Below are 17,580 nucleotides of genomic sequence, written 5' to 3' on the forward strand. Positions count from 1 at the left end.
TATGTTTCGCAAATGTGCGTAATGAGATTAAAGCAAGCGTAAAATCGTTAGAAGAATTGTTCTGAAGAATATTCCAATTCTCTCAGGATAAAATCACCCACATCTTGCAATATGTACATGGATAACTAACAAAAAGTATATTTAGGATGTTCCTTTGAAAGTTTGATATAGGGACTATTATTAAAATGTAGGTATGGTAATTCAAAATAAAAGGGAAAGTAGATTTAAAAGATAAGACAGTTTTAAAAATCAGGACCACCTACGCGAATGCTGGCAAGGTCATCAAGCACTTACGAGCATCTCGGATGTAGAGCAACATGGCTATGAAGATATAATCAACTAAACTCAGGCTGAGGCCATCTGCGAACAAGGCATCCCAGACCACCAGAAGGTCCTGCAGGGGGAACTCTCGTCCAAACAGCAGCCGAACCCACCGTCTGGGAAAAAAGAAGACCAAAATTTAGAAAACAGTACTTTTGAGAATACAAAGAGGAATATTTTCTCCTGTACCTGTGAAAAAATTATAATTTTTAACTCATCACATTGAAGAAATATTACATATCAAACATACAATACAGTAAAATCCAAGTTTTAAGCTCTCAAATGAGCTTTGCAATTTTATAACTAGGCCACAATCACTAAACTTTATTCCTGTATGTATAAAACACAAGTACAATATTTGAAAAGGGTAGCTAGAGATCTTTCACGAGGTTAGAAGACCACAAATCTCAAAAAGGCAAAGAGTACAATGAATTCAAGCCAGTCTGATAGTTGCCTAATATGTAAAATAATGAGTTAAAAAATAAGTTTTCCAAAATTTTGTATCACTGATTTCTTTTAAATTAGACTTTTACAAATGGTCATATGACAAATTACCATAGCCAAACAGAAAACTGCATTCTTACATTTATTCCTATGTAAAAATATTCATTGCAAAATTATATGTGGTAGAAAACCCAGAAGATATATATTCTTTGTCAAGCATAGACAGTTATTTCAAATGAAATACATAGTGATATTTAATTTTTGATTTTAGAATAGATAAACCTTATCAGTGACATTATCATTCTAGGAGTATTTTTCAAATACAATCACTCTTATGGTCAGGAAAATGGATACCTATGCTATAGAGCAGACATAAGAAGCTAGTAAGAATACTAAACAAGGTCTGTGTCTGAGTATATATCGTAAGTAGTAACACTTCAGACTTTGAGAAAATACTAAGCTATTTATATCTAATTCTTATAAGAAAGTTAAAATAATTAATTTTGAGATATTTTTACCCATTAACTTCTAATTTTATATAAATGGCTATAATTTCCTTATATAAGCTTTTCTCTAGGAACTTTAGCTAGAAATCTATGTGATTCTGGTACACAGCGAAGATTCAAAAATTCCAAATTTCTAGTACCACCAGATAGTACAAAATAGAGGAAATTCTTTAAAAATTACTTAAGACACACTACCTCTTTGCAAAATTAAAACATAGCCATCTGTGAGGTTAAAGTGAGGCCAAAAAAAAAATTCAAATATTACTTTTTTCAGGGAGTATTAAAGGAGGAATCAAAAAGCTGTAATGAAATAGTGTATAATCACACATATGTATCACAGCTTATTAGGAACCATATGATCAAATACTTGAGTTCTTCTATTCATATTACCAAATTAATCAACAGAATAATTAAATTGTATTTTCAACTACATCTTAAATTGTGTTACTCAATTTTCCAGGAAGAAAATTTAATGCCTAAGTAACATTTATCCTTTCATAAATATTACAGTTATTGCTTGTAATTTTTATCTACCTTTCAATTATTACTCTCCTGCTAATATAAGAGGTGACTAACACAAAAATACATATGTATGTTCTGCCTAATATGCCTGTATTTGTGTGGTTTGGAGCAAAATATTTTTTCTCCACACACTTCTAATTCTTTCAAATTACAAATGCTAATATTTACTGTTTTTAAGATGTGCAAAAATATCCCTCAATTAAACAAGCATCTCTTCTTAATTACACACAATCAACTGGTCTTGCAGAGTGTCAGGGGAACCAGAGAATGGGCAAAGCAAAAAGTACCTGGATTAAACAGTCTGGGGGACCTGTTTAAAGGATTTTTAAGCTGATAACTATATCTGCATAACTAAGTGATGAAAAACATTCAGAATGTGGTTATTCAGTTACCCAACTGACACAACTGCAAGAAACACTCACCAATGAAAAAAAAACAAAAAAACAAAAACACAAAGCTTATGAGAATCTAATGAAAAACATGGTGTCTCTAGTTGGTAACAATGTATTGGATAACTGAAATTCGCTAAGAGAGAACTTAAATTTTCTCACCAAAAAATAAAAATAAAAAAAGATAAATATGTGATGTGACAGATACATTAATTAAATTGATGGTAGGAATCCTTCCACAATGAGCATGTACATCAAAATCATGATGATGTATGCTAAATATCTTACGACTATTTGTCAATTACACCTCACTAAAGCTGAAAAGTAAAAGTACATAAATAAATAAGAATTATTTTGGTTTGACAGATAGGTAAATTTTGGTACTTTCAAAACTGAAAATTCTGACATTTAACTGATTCCTTCTGGTTCAAATCTGGATGTCAGTATAAAATTCAAGCATCACGCCTATAAAATCATATTCTTCCCTTAAACACCCCCTTCATTCCTGGAGGTTATTTAATGCTTTCCTTATCTGAATAAGCCCATTTAGTAACTGCTGCTGCTGTTTTCTAAAAGACATTGTTTTTGTAGAGCCTTCTTATGCGTAGGGAAAAAATTTTCTGATGTTATCATCCTGCTATCACCTATTGAAAGCAAAATGACTTTTGAAAAAAGGTGACATCTATCATATTACAATAAACATATTTATCAAAAAAGAGAAAAAAAGCAGATGAAGGTTAATACACACCACGGATGAAAATACAATGCTACCTTTCCAATGCTACCTTTCCCCCTCTTCCTTGAAGTTCAAATTATTTTCATTTTCTTATGGACGATCGATCACATTTTTAGTTTCATCACAGATAGTGCATCAGAGCAAAAAAAAGAAACAAAGGAGCCTATTTTTCAGAAACAATATACATTCCTATTATTTCTATAACAAAATGCCCACTTATTGCCCAAACCCCGTTCCCTTGCAACTTTCCTGCTATTAACGGCTATGTTAGATTAGCTTCAAAAAGGACCCTGCAGATACATGAGTGCAGCAATGGCCACTGCAGTGTTATCGGGAGGGGGCACTGCAGAAATCTAGCAATCCAAACCGAATGAAACATGATTTCAGAGCTACACAGGATGGAAGTCTTCAGTACTTTTATATGCAATATGTAATCTGTGTTGTGCTGCTTTATAAATGTTTTATATTGCTTTATTTTTGAAGCTTCACCTTGCCAAAGTACACTACTAAATAATTCCAGGGCAAGGGCCAAATTGTGTGTATGTGAGAGAGGGAGGGAGAGGGGGGAAGGGAAGGAAGGAGGAAGAGGAAGAGGAGGAGAGAGAAAGAGATATCCAGAAAGTTCTTTGTAGGGAGCTCTGTACACTTTGCTAAGTGCTTTATGTGTTTACCAAGGTCTTGTTAAACTCACTGTAAAGCCACCTGTCAGCGCTACTGAGAAGCAAAGGTGCAGCTAAATTGGAAATACAGGCATTGATCTTGTTAGTGGAGGCATAAAAATAATTCAGGAAGTGGGAAAAAAAAACAAACACAGAAGAAAAAAATGTATCAGTAGATGACTGGAAAGTTTCTTTTATATAAGACTGTTAGTAAGTTGTACATGCAAAGATATTAAATTAAGGCAAAACAGAATTTCTTCTATTTTATATGCAATTATAGGAAAATTAAGGCAAAATTCTCAAAACATTTAAGAAGTACTACATGACTAATGGAATGCTTTGGGACCAACAATGACCTTATCAATAATTTAATCATTCTTATCCCAACTGGATTTAGTTCATCCATATTCACCACACACAAAATTTTCTGTGCTATTTTAGGCTTTCCTCATTGAGCTTAAAAGCCAAGGAAAAAAAAATCAGTTCTTTATGAATAAGTTACCAATAGAAATTATTTCAGTAAGCTTTTGTATTCTCAGAAAGGAAAACTTACTCTAAGAAATGAGGTCTTATAAAGAAGTCACTCCTAAAATTAACATGCTTTTATTGCAGTTAAAAATATTTAGTAGGAGTTACACTTAAGGGTAGCATTAATCCTTTCTTTTAGCTTCAATTTAACTGCTTGATACTATTAATCTTGCTTTATGTATGTTACACCTGCAGATTCCAACGCTTATAACTATATACATTTTATGACTTGTGATAATACAGTAATTCATAATTTACCAGATTTGCTCAGTAATCAAAATCTACACAAACCAAAAAGACCACCTGAAGTATTAAATTTAATAATAAACCCACCCAAAAGACAGGACAGTGTCCATGTCTGTACTTGCACCACTGTTTTCAGTTTTAAATTTCTGTGTAATTAAGCTGCTATCCTCAGGGGATCAGTAACTCTTGATGGTGTTATTGCTTGGTGAATGACCCATGGAAACACCAAGAGAAATCCATTTTTTTTCCAACCAGTTTATGAGAATGACCCATTTGACTGAGGTTTAGATAAATCTAGCCATAATCCAACATGGCTCTATGGGGTTGTACATGCAGAAAGAAATTTATATTCTGGACATTCACTTCCTTTTCTTTCTGAGATATGGGTATAGCCACCTTGGAAGAATAAGTAAAATGGAAAAGGTATATTCAATTTAACTTAATAAACATTATAAGGGCATATTAAGTAATCCGTGATCAAGAAATGATGGCACTGGGTAAGCACAATGGAACAAAAAGAGCTATGTTAGATGTTTGCTTAGTGGTGTTAATTTTGTCTTCTGCCTTCTGTTCACTTGTACTTTTCAGAGCTAACAATTTTTAAATAATCCATGCCTATTAGAGAATAAACACAGAATCCAAATTCTGGGCTTGTGTAAGAGAAAAACAAAAGCAAACCAAAAATGCTCATCTTTGTGGCTGCCACATCCTTGACTGAATTTAGGCTCTTCTTATATTGGGTTCCTTTGTACTCAGATCTTTTTGAATTAATTTACCCTGGGTTTTCCTTTAAGTCAACTCTGTGAAAACTGTCTTAAAATTAGAACCAAATATTGTAGTTATTATAATTAGGGTCATGAGACATTCTTAATTCTAACTTCTTTGGAGAGCAAAGCCATGAAAGATGGAAACCAAAATTAATCCTTTTTTTTCCAATTTTACATTTATTATTCTTTTAACAGCTCTGCAGAATACATTATTCGAAGATGCTTAGTCTGTTTGCTATTTTTTAAAAGAAAATCTAGTCAATTACTTCAAATTAGTGTTCTTAAAAATATTTAGGATCTGCATGTTTTACAGAATGATCTGAATACTTCAAGGCCATCAAACAAACTCTGCTGCAAAAACAGAAGGAACTGTAACTTCAAATTAGTTATTATCTTTGAAGAACTCAAATTTGCTTTCTAAGTGCTCCTTGTAATACATGGGTTGAAGCCAGCTTGAATTTGGCTTTCTGGGAACACATGTTAAACCTAATTTAACCCCCACAGGAACAGGATATGTACATGAACTGTTAAAAGTGTATTTTTGACTTTGGGGGAAATTCTCTGTTCCTTTCAGAGGGCAGTACGTAGCCCTTTATTAAGGAAGGTTTCTTATTCCAAAAATAACTTCCTAATAATTATCACCCATTCCTACTGTAATTTATTCTCTTTGGCAAGTGTTTGAAGCTGTTTTGTCAGAACAACTGTAATATGCCCTTTGCAAAAATAGCCTGAATGGAAAGCAGAGCCTTGTGTATCTACGGTTTTCCAGAGGTACAAGATGCTCAGGAGAATGTGGGGCACAGAGAATGACCATCTCATGTCTCCCTCCCTCCCTCTCTTTCTTTCTCTCTCCCTCTCTCTCATACACACACACACACACACACAGGCACACACACTCCCACATACCTCTCTTTTAGAGGTAGACATGCTATTTGGATTATGAGTAAGGTATTTCAAAGACTCAGTAATTTGAGGATATGTGATTTGCCAACAAGTTCAAATGAAACCACTGAAAGATGGTCATACTTCACTATGGATTCAGTCATATGAGCAGGATGTGCTCTGAGAACCTGCTGTGCACTTCAACCGGGTGCAGCTGAAATCTTAGCCCCGACTCCAGAGGACAGGGGGGTAAAAGGTGCTAAGAAGTCACCTCTCTCTACCCTATCACTGATTTGGGATCTACTACAAGTGCGATCCTGGGCCTCCCCTTGAGAGAAGTACTTGGAAGCCACTATTACATATGAATAATGACATGAAGAGCTGATGTAGGTTGGTGGTCACCTTGGGACAATTCTTTTAGGCTCTGTGAACACTGGCTTTTATTTGTACTACAAACAAGTTTTACTTCTAGGAGGTCTGTAAATAGGTTTTGTTCTGTCATTTTACCTTCAGGAAAGAGAGTGATGAGCAAATCAGTTTTCTAAAAGAGCATACAGAGAACTGCTAAAAATAATTGCTCCCCTCCTTCCTAATCTGAAACCCATTAAAAGAAAAACTTTATTTGTATGTGACTTTATTTTTTTAAAACTGTCATAGTCTTTTTCAAATACCAGTGGAATTTAGCCTCAGTAATACTTTTCAATTTCCTCTGCATAAATATGTATTTATACATTTATATATATATTGTTGGAGGAACTGATGTGACCGAGCTAAGAAATATTAGGGTCAGTGTGATTCAGGATGGAGGTAAGACCATACATGGCAGGCTGGTTATACTTCACAAAGAAAGTCAGATTAAGCCCTGTCCTAAAAGGCAGCAGTGGTATTTGGTTTCCTGTGACTTCTTACCACTTACTTGTAGCTGTGACCACCTTCTGGGGGTGATTCTTGGGGGGCTCTTTCTTCTTTCTTCACTGTTCCATAAGGCTTCCAGATCTGGATGCTCAGAGGCCAGGACAAATGCTTCGCTCAGGCCCCACATTCATTTTTTTTTTTTGCAGGTTCCACATCCATTAGTGTCACTGCTCTCCAATCATATTTTCCAGAGATAAAGGCACTGGTAAACAAATCCCAGCTACAGGGTGGATTACGGATAGTCTGGTATGGTTTCGCTCCCTTCTCCAGCAGATCACAAGCTCTTCGGGGTCATTTGGTGTTGGACATACAGTAGGGGCATTAACAAATGTTTATTACATTAATATGAATCCTCCGACCCAGGTCAGCTCTTCTTAACCAGCTCTTCTTGATTTTTGAGCCTGCATCCTTCATTTCTCACAGGTTTCTTAGCTGCTCATCAGACGTCCCCCTGGGCTTCCCTCATCTCTGTAGGGGTCCCTGGACACACACTGAGTAGTAAATATTCACACTTACAGAGGAATCCATCAAGGCCTCCTACACCCTCTTGGGCCTTTCCCCTTCACTTCCAGAACTCTGGCTTCCTGCCTGCCTACACCTCAGATACTGTGCAGCTGGAGCCTAGAGTCTATCAAGACCCTGCCCTCAAAGTGTGTTCCTAGGATCAGCACCATCATTGGCGAGCTTGTTAAAAAAATGCAGACTCTCAGGCCCCCATGTAGTCAGAATCTTCATTTTACCAAGACCTCCAGGTGATCTCTGTTCATACTAAAGTTTTGGAAGCCACAGACCCCTGTTTCCTGCTCATTTTGGTACCCACTGTCAGGGCTCCTAAAACCCACCATGCATTCCTGAAAAATTCCAGGAGAGAAAAGACCTAAACTATTGGATGACTATTCTTTTTTTTTTTTTTTTTTTTTGTCTTTTGAAGGCCGCACCCATGGCATATGGAGGTTCCCAGGCTAGGGGTCCAATGGGAGCTGTAGCCACTGGCCTATGCCAGAACCACAGCAACATGGGATCTGAGCTGTCTGCGACCTATACACCACAGCTCATGGCAATGCTGGATCCTTAACCCACTGGGTGAGGCCAGGGATCAAACCTGCAACCTCATGGATGCTAGCTGGGTTCATTAACCGCTAAGCCATGATGGGAACTCCTGGATGACTATTCTAATTAGAGGAATGGTCTCAAACTTTAAAATGTCTTACCACAAGGCTTTCTTACTCCCTGACTACTTTTGATCCTCTGCCAAACACAAGGGATGGCAGCTGGTTCTCTTGTGTATCAAGCTTTGAAAAAGTAGCCTCTGTTTGTTCTTATCTAGGTGACCTTCCTTTGTTTCAACTGTGTATTTAGATTTGAGAGGTTCCAGGGAAATCCCTGATCCTGACGTTTCTCCAGAACAGGGCTCCTAAAGTTTGCCTGGGGGCCTTATTAAAACACAGACTTCTAGAAGCCATCCTCAAAGCTTCAGATTCTGATTCCAAAATTCAGATGGGGCCTGATAACTCACGTTCTGAACTAGTTCCCTGGAATTGCTGGTCTGCAGATGACGGCATGAGAGTCAATGAATGAGGTTCTGGTTTCTGCTTACATCCCCTCTTAATCCTGGGTAGGGGTCTTCTCATCAGCTGACTCAACATGTGTAGTCACTGGACCAATAGCCACAAAATGTCTAATGGCAGGACGCAAACCACACAGAGCCAAACCTCTCTTAACATTCTATCTCTATTAACACCTATACTTCCCCCATACTCCAGGAAAAAATTACTATAAAAAACATGATACAATAAAGAAGAAAGACATGAACATCAGGAAATGGGAGAAGGCCTCCCAAAGGATGGGAGAAACTGGGCCACTCTGATTTTTTTAAACTCCCAGTGTATTACAAGATGAAGAAATGCCAAAACAGGGCCATAAGATTGTGACGTTTTCAATGTTAACATTTATAAGTCAATGTTTTTTAAAGACAAATTTACTATGATGGCCACACATAATCTCAGGTAAAGGTACAGCAAAAGCTTTAAGTCTGAGGCCCTTTGTATTTAGTCCTGAGCTAATGGCCCTCCTGGCCTCTTGTGATTGGCTCTGAGGAGGTAAGAGGGCTGTGATGTGGCAGGAGGTGGCTGATTAGCTAAGTGCAAAGAGAGAGCACCCCTGGGGGGGGGGGTGGCCAGTGTGCACATGAAGCAGGGAATCCCAGTGCCACCAGGACCCAAAAGGGCATTCTCCTTCTCCCCATGCAGAACCCTAAGACAATGGGAGCCTGGCTGAATGGTCATCCATTTGGTGTTTTCTATACTGTGTTATGCATGAACCATTCTTACCCTCAGATTCTATGCTATCAATTTGTTCAAATGGAGCTGGCTCTAAAATAAACATGCATTTAAAATATTATACCTAGGGAGTTCCCATCCTGGCACAGCGGAAACGAATCCGACTAGGAACCATGAGATTGTGGGTTTGATCCCTGGCCTCACTCAGTGGGTTAAGTATCTGGTGTTGCTGTGGGCTGTGGTGTAGGCTGGCAGCTGTAGCTCTGATTAGACCCCTAGCCTGGGAACCTCCATATGCTGTGGATGCGGCCTTAAAAAGACAAAAAAGACTAAATAAATAAGTAAATAATAAAATATTATACCTAGAAAAAGAAAGAGCTAAACTCTAAGAGATGTCCACCCCTTGGTACAACTACCACAGGCTCCATGATGTCCGGGTAGAAGAGAGATGTCAGGATAAGAGGGTTTTCCTGGAAACTCTCAAATCTCAATGCATAGCAGAAACAAAGGAAGGTCACCCAGACAAGAACAAGCAGAGGCTACTTATTCAAAGTTTGCTACATAAGGCAACCAGCTACCATCCCTTGTATTTGGCAGAGGATCAAAAGCAGTCAGGGGAGTAAGAAAGCCTTTTGGGGAATAAAAGGGAGGGCTTCAGGCATGCCTGACTGGAGGCTCCAAGTGTGGCACTGGGCTAGCTAGAAGAGGAACACCATTTCTGATTGATTTAGGGAGCACATTTAGCTTTCTCTGGTTGGTCCTGAGTTGGAAACAGGCAAAACTAGAGGAGCTGGCAGTCACTGATCAAGTCCTGACTGTTCTGGGCTGATTTTGCTGCAGAGGTTATGGCTTGGCTTCTTATGCAGGCCGGAGTTCTCTTGCCCTATGCTGACTGGCCACTGTCCATTTACATATTCAGTCTTTCTATATAGAGTTGAGGCTCCTTAGCCTATGCCTATGCCTGGTCTAAAACTAGCTATGTTCCAGCTTCACAAAATTACATTCTCTGGTAGTTGTGAAGTCCAAAGGGAGACAAGATTGAGAGGCAGTGGCAATGGGTATGTTGTTTCTCCTTTATAAAAAGTATCGGAAAGTGAAACAAATTCAATTCTCTACGTAACGAGGGAGGAGTTGCGGACCCCTCTGAGAATCCCTCCCCCCTAAAATATACACACATGCACCAGTGTACTCATGTACAAACCATTTCAGGAATTTAGCTGATCTATGGGCCTTAAATTAAGAGGTCCCGCTCTATATTATTGCTCAATTTATTTTAGAGGCCTGTATTGTCATGCAAAGTTATATTCTCCTGAAAGGATGTGTAACCTCCTTGTGCCTATTTCAAATTAACTCTTTGCATTTTAAAAGAATAGCTTGTCTTCCTTTTTGTAGGGCCCCTGGATTAAGTCTCTGCTACTGAGGAGCTAATCTCTGTGGCTCAGCTGGCTGGACAGCCTATAATTCAATATTGTGCTGGAAAAAGGTCCATGACTTGGTAATACCTGTCTTTGCTAAGTTAGGGTGCAAGAAGGCAGAAGGTAGTGGACATCCTTCACTGACTTCCTCTCCTGGCCCCTGCTAGCCTGGATCTGACCACAAGGAAGACTGCTATTAAGAACATCAAGGATCCTCATTTTACAAATATTTCCTGAATTTCAACTGTGTAGCAGGTACTGTGCTAGGCCCGGGACTGGAGGACATGCTGACAACTTCCAATCATTAACATGGAAATTATCCAAAGTAAAACTCTAATTCAATAAAAACCCCATAAATCTGAGTTCCCACGGTCGCTCTATATTTTTCTATGCCCCTCCCCACTAAGTCTCCCCATCAGCCGGGGTATGTATGTTCAGGGAATGCAAACTAATGGCTACATTAGCAAAATATAATTAGGAAGGTAAAAACAATTTAAGACATCACTAAATACATTTCAAAGCCAAGTATTAATTGTTTTTGGATTATCCACCATTTGGGATTATAGTGCCCTGGTTCCTATCCATTAATGCAGATAAATGAAGAGCAGGATGTACCTACATGGGGCCCAGATGACTTACAAGGGGGCAGAGGGAGACAGGGAGGAGAATAGAAAACCCTGAAGGAGCCAGTAAAGGAGAAGGGCAGTCAGCATCCCTATAGTCCAAATCAACTGTCATAGATTACCTTTCTCTAGCAGTGGAAGCAAAATGCAAACAAAAGAAGGTTAAAGAGGGGTGGGCTGCTCCAATTTATCCCTAGCTTCCTAGCTAACAGCTGAAGTTTAGAGCTCAAACAACTTTACAATCGTGTGTGTGTATGTTAAGAAAAAGCAAAACAAAACCCAAACAGGGACAAATATACACTAAGCAAAGAAAATATTTTCTTATGCATAGAAGACTTTATAATTTGTGATGAAAATGGCAAAAATCATGCTTTTTTGATTTCTATAAGTACTACCAAATAGATGATCTAAAAATAAGCCTTAACTCTCTAAAAGCAGTATTTCTTCAAGTGGCCTGTGGAACACACGCGTCAGAATCAGCTGTGGAAAAACTGCCTGTTTCAGAGACAGGTGATCACTCTGTTCAGCCTCCAGTACATCACGATGGGTCCAGCAGGCAGGGCAGGCACCTGCATGGTATGGTACAGAGGCCTCAGCAGAGGCCAACAGCTCTGCCTGAGCTCACTTGACCAGAGGCAGACTAGAGATTCAAACAGTGATGATTTCGCTCCTTGCTTAGTGTTCTTGCTACCTTTTTATACTCCTCCTGAAGTCTCCTCTATTAACTCCAAAAGGATATCTAATTCATATTTATATTGAAAAAACCTCTCCATATCAGTGACTGAGTTACAAGACTCAGAATATACAGTATTTTCTCTTGCTATCGTCTGTGCGGTCATTGAGTTTTTCTGAGTAGAAGAAATGGAGCTTTCTGAAGGACTTATTTTGATAAATCACGATGTGCTATTTCATGAGAACTCCAGTTACAATGCAGTGGTAATTACAGCTACAGGACCCTACAAGATTTAGAGTGCTTCCTTTCAAGGAAACTCATTAAGGAAACTGTAAAGAACTAAGGACTTACAAAGAAAAATTAATTGCCACTTTTGGTCAGCCGATTTTAGAAAGACTGATGAGGTCTAGAATTACACATCGGGCTAACGGAGAGAACAGAAACTCAGTGAAGTCTAGCTTACTGAGGGCATCGTGGTACATAATATGTTCATAAATTAATCTGCTCGTAAAGCAACTCAAATATGAAGCACAAAAACATCACATAAAATACTTCAAATTTATTTTCATCAACAACACTCATCTCCTTTCCACATCAGCTAGCAGTTAACGGTGGCTGAGAGCTGGTTCTGAGAAGCTACAAACCTGTAATCCCCAAGGTGGAAATGCTATTCTGTCTACAACCTATCTCCACATGGACATCACTTCCAAAGTTCCATTTCCTATGAACTAAAGTGAAAAGCATGCGGGGTTACGGTTTTGCCAATTTAGAGTAATTTTTTGCATGGGGAAAAATAATTTTAATGGGTAATGGGACATACAGAGAGAAGTAATTTCCCTTTCTATTCCTTGATCCATCTCCCTCCGAACCCACCTTCCTAAGGGCGTTTCCTCTGTGTACCGCCATAACAAGGAGGCATTTTTAGGCATGTATGCACCTTTTAAAAACAGACATGGGGACATTTTAAAATTTAACAGTATGACTTTTCAAATGGAGAGCATTCCAAATCATCATTTATCAAAATACCTGGAGTTCCCATCATGGCTCAGTGGTAACAAACCCATAAAGGTTCCATGAGGACGAGGGTTCAATCCTTGGCCTCACTGGGTGGGTTAAAGATCCAGCGTTGCCCTGAGCTGTAGTGTAGGTTGGTAGCTGCAGCTCCGATTTGACCCCAAGCCTAGGAACTTCCACATGTCATGGGTGTGGCCATAAAAAGACAGAAAAAAAAACAAACAACTTTATCCTTTCTTATGATTGCACAGGATTCCACTGAGTGGATATATCACGATTTAACCAGTTCTTCTATTTTGGGGGCATTTAGATTTCTCCCTTTATTACACATGATACTGCATTGATTACCTTTTTATAGCTCTGTGCTTATATTTTAGAAAAAAGCAAACTACTAGCTTCATGCTACCTTAACACTTTGGTTTGATTTTGGACTCCTTGATTGCAAAGGGTAGTACTGAGTGATTTCAGGGAAAAAAATGGGGTATTTGGGAACACAGTGAAAGAGTGCTTTCCAAAGTGTGGTCCTTAGACCAGTTGCATCAGCACCACACGGGAATTTGTTTAAAATGCAAATTTTTGGACCTTCCTCACCCATACCTACTAAACCAGAAACTCTGGCAGAATTTGAACAAGCCCTCCGAGTGAGTCTAATGCAAGCTCAAGTTTGACAGCCCCTATTTTAAGAGTTATCTAACAGAATACAGTCCTGGGCCTAAAAGCTACCAGGGACCAAGGAAGTTTTAGTGATGCCTTAACTTTTTCCAACTCTCTCAGGCTACAGGGAGGTCTCTTTTCCCAGGAAGAAATTTTATTGTCATGTTGTACAGTTTACTAAACTTTTACTTTATGGTTTGTGAGTTTTTGAATATTCCACCTAGAATACAAAAATAATAATCTTATTCCAGTTTTCTTTATATCACTGATCTACCTGGAATTTATTTTGGTGTGGAAATAGATACAGTTCCATGGTTTACCAGATAGCTAGTTAGTTCTAAAAACTGTATTATTGGGTTTTTTGTTATTTTTATTACTCAATGAATTTATTACATTTATAGTTGTACAATGATCATCACAATCCAATTTTATAGGATTTCCATCCCACACCCCCAGTGCATCTCCCCACCCCCCAAACTGTCTCCTTTGGAAACCATAAGTTCTTCAAAGTCTGTGAGCCAGTATCTGTTCTGCAAAGAAGTTCATTCTGTCCTTTTTTCAGATTCCATATGTCAGTGAAAGCATTTGATGTTGGTGTCTCATTGTCTGACTAACTTCACTTAGCATGATAATATCTACGTCCATTCATGTTGCTAAAAATGCTGGTATTTTGTTCCTTTTAATGGCTGAGTAATATTCCATTTTGTATATGTGCCACATCTTCTTTATCCACTCCTCTGTCAATGGACATTTAGGTTGTTTCCATGTCTTGGCTATTGAAAATAGTGCTGAAATGAACACTGGAGTACATGTGTCTTTTCGAGTCGTGGTTTCCTCTGGATTAAAAACTGTATTATCGAATAATCATTTTCCTACTGATTTGAGATTCTACTTTTATCATATATGAAGTTCCCATATGTGCTGAGGGTCCCATATGTACTGATGCTTTATTTTACCAGTCTTTCTACCTGATTCTGTATAAGCCAATTCCAAACTGTTGTGAACATGGTATCTTTACAACACATTTTCACAGAGGATGGAGCTAAGAATGAGTTTATCTTGGAACATTCTAGGCTATACTTGAATACATATATATGTTTAAAAAAGCTTTTTCATAATTACAATTTTTATTTATGTTTGCTTTTTAAATTGAACATTGTTTTAGTTTCAAGTGTTCAACTTAATGATTTGATATTGCAAAATGATCACCACAATAAATCAAGTTAATATCTGTCACCATACACGCTTTTTTTTTCCTTGTGATGAGAATTTTCAAGATCCACTCTATCTATCTTTTGATATGCAATATAGCATTATTAACTATAATCTCCATGCGGTACACCGTATTCTCACCTTACTCATCTTATAACTGGAAATTTATACCTTTTATAATTTACTTTTAACTTATACATGTTTTATATTTTTCTATGTTATTTTAAATTATATAAACTATGCAAAAAAGTTTATTATTTATTATCCCCAAAGAAAGCTTCTATAGGTATTAGTTGTGTCATTTACGTTTTTTTGTTGTTGTTGTTGTTGTTGTTGTCTTTTTTTTGCTATTTCTTGGGCTGCTCCCGCGGCATATGGAGGTTCCCAGGCTAGGGGTGGAATTGGAGCTGTAGCCACCAGCCTACGCCAGAGCCACAGCAACTCGGGATCCGAGCCGCGTCTGTAACCTACACCACAGCTCACGGCAACGCCGGATCGTTAACCCACTGAGCAAGGGCAGGGACCAAACCCGCAACCTCATGGTTCCTAGTCGGATTCGTTAACCACTGCGCCACGATGGGAACTCCTCATTTATGTTTTTTAATCATCATATCTTTTAGTTTTAATTCCTTTGTTTTCTTTAGATTTGTTTTACTGTTATTTTCCTCACTACTTGAAATGAATGTCTAATTCACATATTTTTATTCCCTTCTGTTTAACAATTTAAGAATATCAGGTAAAAGCTTGTTTTAATCAAAATCAATAGATTCTGATCAATATGTTTTTAAGTACCATTTTCTGGAAATTTTACAATTTGTTTTGATTTCCTTTTAACACCAGAGTAAACAGAGTTTTAATATTTTCAGTAAACAGAGTTTTAATAGGTTTGTCTGAGGGTTGTTTTCTATTTTCATTATTAATTTCATGTTTTGTTGCCAAAGAACACGACGTGTACCATTTCCACCATGTAAAATTTACTGAAACTCTTCTTTATGGCTACTTTAAAAATAAATATCCTATGGATACATTCATTTCATCCTCTGTTTCTAGTACAGAGTTTAATATGTATTACTCATATCAGAGGCTGATATATATCACTTATATATAGATCTGACTTATTAAATGTAAATAATTAGGTTCTCTACCTCCCTACTTTAGAACTGAATTGGCCTGATTTACCATGACTGAGGAGAGGGACAAGTTGTTTATTACTACTGTATTTCTATGTATTTCTCCAAGTATTTCTTACAGCTGTTACAGTATAAACTCTGGGTTTTTTTGGTGGTAGGGAGATATACAAAGATTAAAGAAAGCTCTTTATTGTGAACTGCAAACTTTTCTACAATAAAATGTTCTCATTTAGTTCATTCAATGATATTTGCTTTAAATTCATTTTGTCTGATATGAATATTATACCTCATTTTCATTTGCTTTGCTTAGCATGCCGATGCAAATTGTTTTATTTTCAGTCTGTTTCAGTTTCCTTTGCTTTAGGGATGATTTTCTTAGAGTAGGGTTGATTTTATTTTTATTTCATTTTTAAAGTAAATTTAATTAAGTATTAAAAAAATAAAATACAGTTCCATAGTTCCTATTGTGGCTCAGCAGTAAGGAACCCAACTAATATCCATGAGGACGCAGGTTTGATCCATGGCCTTGCTCAATGGGTTAAAGATCCAGCGTTGTGGTGAGCTGTGGTGTAGATCAAAGATGTGGTTCAGATCCCATGTTGCCGTGGCTATTGCGTAGGCCAGCAGCTGTAGCTCCAACTTGACTGCTGGCCTGGGAACTTCCATATGCTACAGGTGTGGCCCTAAAAAGCAAAAGAAAAAAATTAAAAGTACATTTCCCTTTCAGACCTTGATGGTGTAGCTGCTAAGACACATAAAACTAGACAAAATATATGAAACATGCAGACATTAGAAAACAGGCAGTAGAGCACTTTGATCCCTGAGAGATCTATGATATATATTCTGACTCTCTACTAGAAACAGATGATGAGGGGGAAAAAAAACCCAAGGAGAACTCTATACCTAGTTTCCTGCCTGGAAGTACTTTAGAAGCACATAGCAGGATGGGAAAACCCAAAGCAACATGCTTTGGTCTTACGGGGTTGAGAAGACAGAGAGGCTCAGGGAAGTCTGCAGGATATGTATTTTTTAAAGGAGGAAGTTATATCTAGAAAGAACTTAGAAATCTGCATGGGGGGGTCTCAATGTTTTCGCTATACTACAGATACATATGTACAGTAAAACTCTAGCAGGTTCAGCAAAGAAAAACTATCAGAATGGTCCTATTAGGGAGTGTAAAAACTGCAAGGAGGTTTTACAAGGCTGGGAAACAGCTATGTTCTGATCAGAAAGTCTGGAGAGAGACTGGTGTACACATGGGGTATCTGGTAGCAATCCTAAAAGTGCCATGCCAGAGTAGTAGGGTAAACTGGTCCTTGAGTACAGGGTACATCAGAACCATACTTTTCAAAAAGTGTAAAAACAAGCATCAGAAAGATCAAGACGATCCAAAAGTAATTTAGCAGACCACCAAAAGTACACTCAACATTGCTTTCAAGGAAGACCACCAAACTCAGAAATTCAACATCATGACATTCATTCGAAAGACATGCCGTTAAAAATATACAAATCATGTGGGCGGGGAACCAGGAAAATGTGACACACAACTAAACATACCAGAAAGGAATAATACCAAATTTACACAAGGTCTTCCTCAAAATATGAAACAGAGATTCCTAACAAAGTAATAGCAAGTCATACCTAACCATATATAAAAAGACATAA

General features: G+C 37.7%; 1 protein-coding gene across 29 annotated transcripts in view; it reads right to left on the reverse strand.

Moving 5' to 3' along the window:
* Positions 1-17,580, reverse strand: part of TBC1D5 (TBC1 domain family member 5) — a 543,840-nt gene that overhangs the window by 147,721 nt on the left and 378,539 nt on the right. For all 29 annotated transcript variants that reach the window (XR_014825087.1, XR_014825088.1, XR_014825086.1 and 26 more), the window contains one exon: positions 295-437. Coding sequence is in view for 23 of the 29 variants with exons in the window: in XM_021069679.2 (XP_020925338.2) it covers positions 295-437 (143 nt within the window). In the remaining 6 variants the exon portion in view is untranslated. The remainder of the gene's footprint in view (positions 1-294; positions 438-17,580) is intronic.

This window comes from Sus scrofa, chromosome 13 (genome assembly GCF_054392235.1).
Source record: "Sus scrofa isolate SSC_HxYL_T2T_F1_AM1 chromosome 13, Sscrofa_HxYL_maternal_Yorkshire_Landrace_v2.0, whole genome shotgun sequence".
Lineage (NCBI taxonomy): Eukaryota > Metazoa > Chordata > Mammalia > Artiodactyla > Suidae > Sus > Sus scrofa.